Source organism: Neofelis nebulosa, chromosome 13 (assembly GCF_028018385.1).
Source record: "Neofelis nebulosa isolate mNeoNeb1 chromosome 13, mNeoNeb1.pri, whole genome shotgun sequence".
In the NCBI taxonomy this organism is placed as follows: domain Eukaryota; kingdom Metazoa; phylum Chordata; class Mammalia; order Carnivora; family Felidae; genus Neofelis; species Neofelis nebulosa.
In genome coordinates this window covers 52,818,685-52,823,331 of record NC_080794.1, presented here as the reverse complement: position 1 = coordinate 52,823,331, position 4,647 = coordinate 52,818,685, and the positions used below count along the sequence as shown (strand labels likewise).

The 4,647-nt window shown below is 39.0% G+C and overlaps 1 protein-coding gene across 1 annotated transcript; it reads right to left on the bottom strand.

The window, feature by feature from the left end:
• Positions 1-2,250: 2,250 nt before the first annotated feature.
• LOC131493015 (olfactory receptor 6C74-like) lies at positions 2,251-4,618 on the bottom strand. The gene has a single exon (XM_058697055.1). It carries the CDS (start codon positions 4,344-4,346, stop codon positions 3,384-3,386), a length of 963 nt encoding a protein of 320 aa, XP_058553038.1. The 5' UTR covers positions 4,347-4,618; the 3' UTR covers positions 2,251-3,383.
• Between the last annotated feature and the right edge of the window lie 29 nt (positions 4,619-4,647).

Below are 4,647 nucleotides of genomic sequence, written 5' to 3'. Positions count from 1 at the left end.
CAGTGAAGAAATGGGCAAAAGACATGAATAGACACTTCTCCAAAGAAGATATCCAGATGGCAAACTGACATATGAAAAAATGCTCAATATCACTCATCGTCAGGGAAACACAAATCACAACCACAATGAGATATCACCTCACACCTGTCAGAATGGCTAACATTAACAACTCAGACAACAACAGATGTTGGCAAGGATGCAGAGAGAAAGGATCTCTTTTGCACTGCTGGTGGGAATCCAAACTGGTGCATCCACCGTGGAAAACAGTATGGAGGTTCCTCAAAAAATTAAAAATAGAACTACCCTACAACCCAGCCTTTGCACTACTAGGTATTTATCCAAGGAATACAGGTATGCTGTTTCAAAGGGGCACATGCACCCCAATGTTTATAGCAGCACTGTCAACAATAGCCAAGGTATGGAAAGAGCCCAAATGTCCATTGATGGATGAATGGATAAAGAAGATGTGGTGTGTGTGTGTGTGTATATATATATATATATATATATATATATATATATATATACACATACATATACATATACAATGGAGTATTACTCGGCAATCAAAAAGAATGAAATCTTGCCATTTGCAACTATGTTGATGGAACTAGAGGGTGAACGAAATTAGAGAAAGACAAATATATCACTTCACTCATATGAGGACTTTAAGACATAGAACAGATGAACACAAGGGATGAGAAGCAAAAAACAATATAAAAACAGGAAGGGGAACAAAACATAAAAAACTCTTAAATATGAAGAACAGAGGGTTACTAGAGGGGTTGTGGGCATTAAGGAATGGGTTAGGGGCATTAAGGAATCTATTCCTGAAATCACTGTTGCACTATATGCTAACTAATTTGGATGTAAATTAAAAAATGAAATATAATTTAAAAAAAGAAAATGTTGTATATGTATTCAATGGAATGCTACTCAGCAGTCAAAAAGAATGAAATCTTGTCATTTGCAACAACATGGATGGAACTGGAGGGTATTATGCTAAGTGAAATAAGTCAGAGAAAGACATGTATCATATGATTTCATTCATATGGGGAATTTGAGAAACTTAGCAGATGACCATAGGGGAAAGGAAGGAAAAATAAGATAAAAACAGAGAAGGAGGCAAACCATAAGAGACTCTTAAATACAGAGAACTGAGGGTCGATGGGTTTGCGGGTTTGGGAGATGTGGGATAAATGGGTGATGGGTATTAAGGAGGGCATTTGTTGGGATGAGCACTGGGTGATATATGTAAGTGATGAATCACTGGGTTCTACTCCTGAAGCCAAGACTATGCTGTGTGTAACTAACTTGAGAATAAAATATAATAATAAAAAGCAGACAAAAATAATTACCTTAATCTTTTTATTTTTTAAGTTTGTATTTTTATTCCAGTTAGTTAATATACGGTGTAATATTAGTTTCAGGTGTACAATTTCATGATTCAACACTTACATATATCACCCAGTGCTCATCACAAGGGCACTTCTTAATTCGCATCACCTATTTAACTCATCCCTCCACCCACCTATCCTCTGGTAACCATCTGTTTGTTCTCTATAGTTAAGAGTCTGTTTCTTGTCTTTTTTTTTTTTTTTTGCCCTATGCTCGTTTGTTTTCCTTCTTAAAATATGCATATGAGTGAAATCATATGGTATTTGTCTTTGTGACTGATTTACTATGCTTAGCATAATACTCTCTACCTCCATCCATGTCATTGAAAATGGCAAAATTATATTCTCTTTATGGCAGAGTAATATTCCACATATATGCGTGCCACATCTTCTTTATTCATTCATCAGTTGATGGACATTTGGGCTCTTCCCATAATTTGGCTTGGCTATTACTCATAATGCTGCAACAAACACTGAGGTGCATGCATCCCTTCAAATTAATATTTTTTGTATTTTGGGGGTAAAAACCTAGTAGTGCAATTGCTGGATTGTTCTATTTTTAACTTTTTGAGGAACTTCCATACTGTTTTCCAGAGTGGCTGCACCAGTTTTCTTTCCTACCAATATTGTAAGGGGGTTCCACTTTAGTAACATCCTTGCCAAGACTGTTGTTTCTTGTGTTTTTAATATTTTTAGAGATGATTCTTCTGAAGAAATAGGAGACACATTCTAGCTGGAAAATAAGTGCTAAAGGTACACAAAGTTTAAAGATTGAGATGATGGAAATATTGGTTTTAAAATAGGTTATCAATCAGAACAAAACCTTATCGTTGACAACACAAGTCAGCCAGGGGGGAAAAAGGCTTAATTTGTTTATTTTCATTAGTAATGTGAAGAAGATAGGCAAATAACTTAGATTACACCAACTTAGACTTTGGAAGAAATTACAGAAATATGAAACATGTGCTCCCTTATACTAACACACAAACATTCTGTGGTAACAGCTTTTATATAGGAACAAATCATAAGTATTCATGCATCTGAGGGGCTGATTATGAATAAATAATTTAGGCAAATAGCATCATTGGTCAGCTGTGACATGCTGTGGTTATTCCCTATCCTTACAGAATGTTCTAAGACTGAGAACAATTCTGTTCCTCTCCAGCATGAGAATGATGCATATGTATGTAGCTAAGCTAAAGGCCAAGGACAGCATTTAAGAGCACACCTGATGCAAACCATATATATTCCAAGGTAATGGGTACTATGACCATTATTTCCTTGGGCTAAGCATGAAGGGAATGTAGACCCAAGCATTGGTACTATTTCTGTCATTTTCTTCATAACCACAACCTAATATACAAGCATCTATCATTTTAGCTATCTAAATGCCTTTGGTAAATATTTATTAATTCTGTTGAGTCATGTTCATGGCTAGATAGAAATGAAATAAAAAGAGTATAAATTACTAAATTTTAGAAATTTCAAGCACATGGTTTATATCAGAGATAAGAATCAAAATTCAGTAAAGGATCTTGCAATTAATCGATTGTCATCAATATGTGGAATATTTAGGGGCAGTAGGGTGGTTCAGTTGGTTAAGTGTCTGACTCTTGATTTTGGCTCAGGTCATGATCTCACAGTCATGGGATCCAGCCACACATTGGGCCTCCATGTGGGGTTTGGACCCTGTCAGGATTCTCTCTCCTTCCCTCTCTCTCTCTGAGCTTCCCTGCCCCCCATCTCTCTCTCTCAAATTACAGAAATAAACATTTTCAAAACATACATGTGGGATATTTAGGGAGAGATAGTTTTGCACATCTAAGTAAAATGTGGCCTAGAAAATAGATTTCTGTTTTGCTAGGGATGTACAAAGGGGAAGTGACATCTTCCAGAGACGCAGCACTACAACCCTATGGACTGTCACATTGGCGAGAATGAAGACGATGATTCTCTGAAGACTTCCATGCCAAGGCCATATAATTTTTTTTATCTTGATATTTTCATTCTGCACATTGTCTCCCTCAGAGCCTGGTGGACCTGCTTGTTCCGCAGAGTGTAGATGACAGGATTCAACAGCGGGGTCACCACTGTGTTCACAAGGGCAGCCTCCCTGTTGGAGTCCAGCTTGTTTGTTTGCTTTGGTTTCACATATATAAAGACACAGCTGCCGTATATCATGGAGAGGACAATGAGGTGAGACGAGCAGGTGGAAAAAGCTTTCTGTCGCTCCTTGGCTGATGGGAGTCGCACAATTGTGACTACTATGTTGCTGTATGCAATGACAGTTATGATAAGGGATGTCAAAAGGATCAACAAAGCAAGGACAAAGACCAACATTTCAACAGACCTTGTGTCAGAACAGGAGAGATGAATCAGGGCACCAAGGTCACAGAAGAAGTGGGGAATGACATGGGGGCCACAGAAGGATAACTGGGAAACCTTTACTACCAGACTAGTGATGAGAGTGAAGGCCAAAGTGAAGCAGGCAGTGACCAAGAGGAAGCAAGTCTTGAGGTTCATGATGGTTGGGTAATGCAGAGGCTTGCAAATGGCCATGTACCGATCCACAGACATCACTGCTATGAGGAGGAAACCTGCTGCTCCCAGATAGACAAACACAAAGGCTTGTATGAAACAGGCAAGAAAGGAAATGGTTTGGCGGCCTAAAAGAAAGATGACCAGCAACTTAGGAATAACAGCACTTGTGAAACAACACTCAAAGAAGGAGAAAATGCTGAGGAAAAAGTACATAGGTGTCTGGAGCCGGGAGTCAGCACAGGTGATGGTGACTATGACAGCATTGCCTGTAATGGATGCCAGGTAGGCCAGCAGGTGCACCAGGAAGAGGACCTTTCCCAGGTGTTGGATGGCAGGAAACCCCTCCAAGGTGAATTCTTGGACGGTGGTCCCGTTCCCCATTTCCATGGGCATCTCTTTCCACAGCATCATCCCTGCTGGTCTTAACCCAAAATCAGCAACCACAAGCTTTTAGAGGAGCATGCTTAAGGTATTTGCCTATCCTAGAAGGTGGCTAGACTGATGGCTAAGTAGTTTAGTCAATTGGTTCTTGAATCAGATGGACCTGAATTCAATACTAGCTCAACAGTGTGTTCTAACCCCTCAGATGGGTCATCTTTGGAAAGTTAGCTAACCTTGTGAACTTCATTTTCACCCTCGCAAAATGAAACTGATAAGATCTACCTGTTCATGTTCTTGTGAGAATTAAAGCGTGTAACTCACTTGACATATG

Bases quoted from the DNA above. Each gene is read 5' to 3' on its own strand.
- LOC131493015 (XM_058697055.1), bottom strand. From the start codon at position 4,346: ATGATGCTGTGGAAAGAGATGCCCATGGAAATGGGGAACGGGACCACC.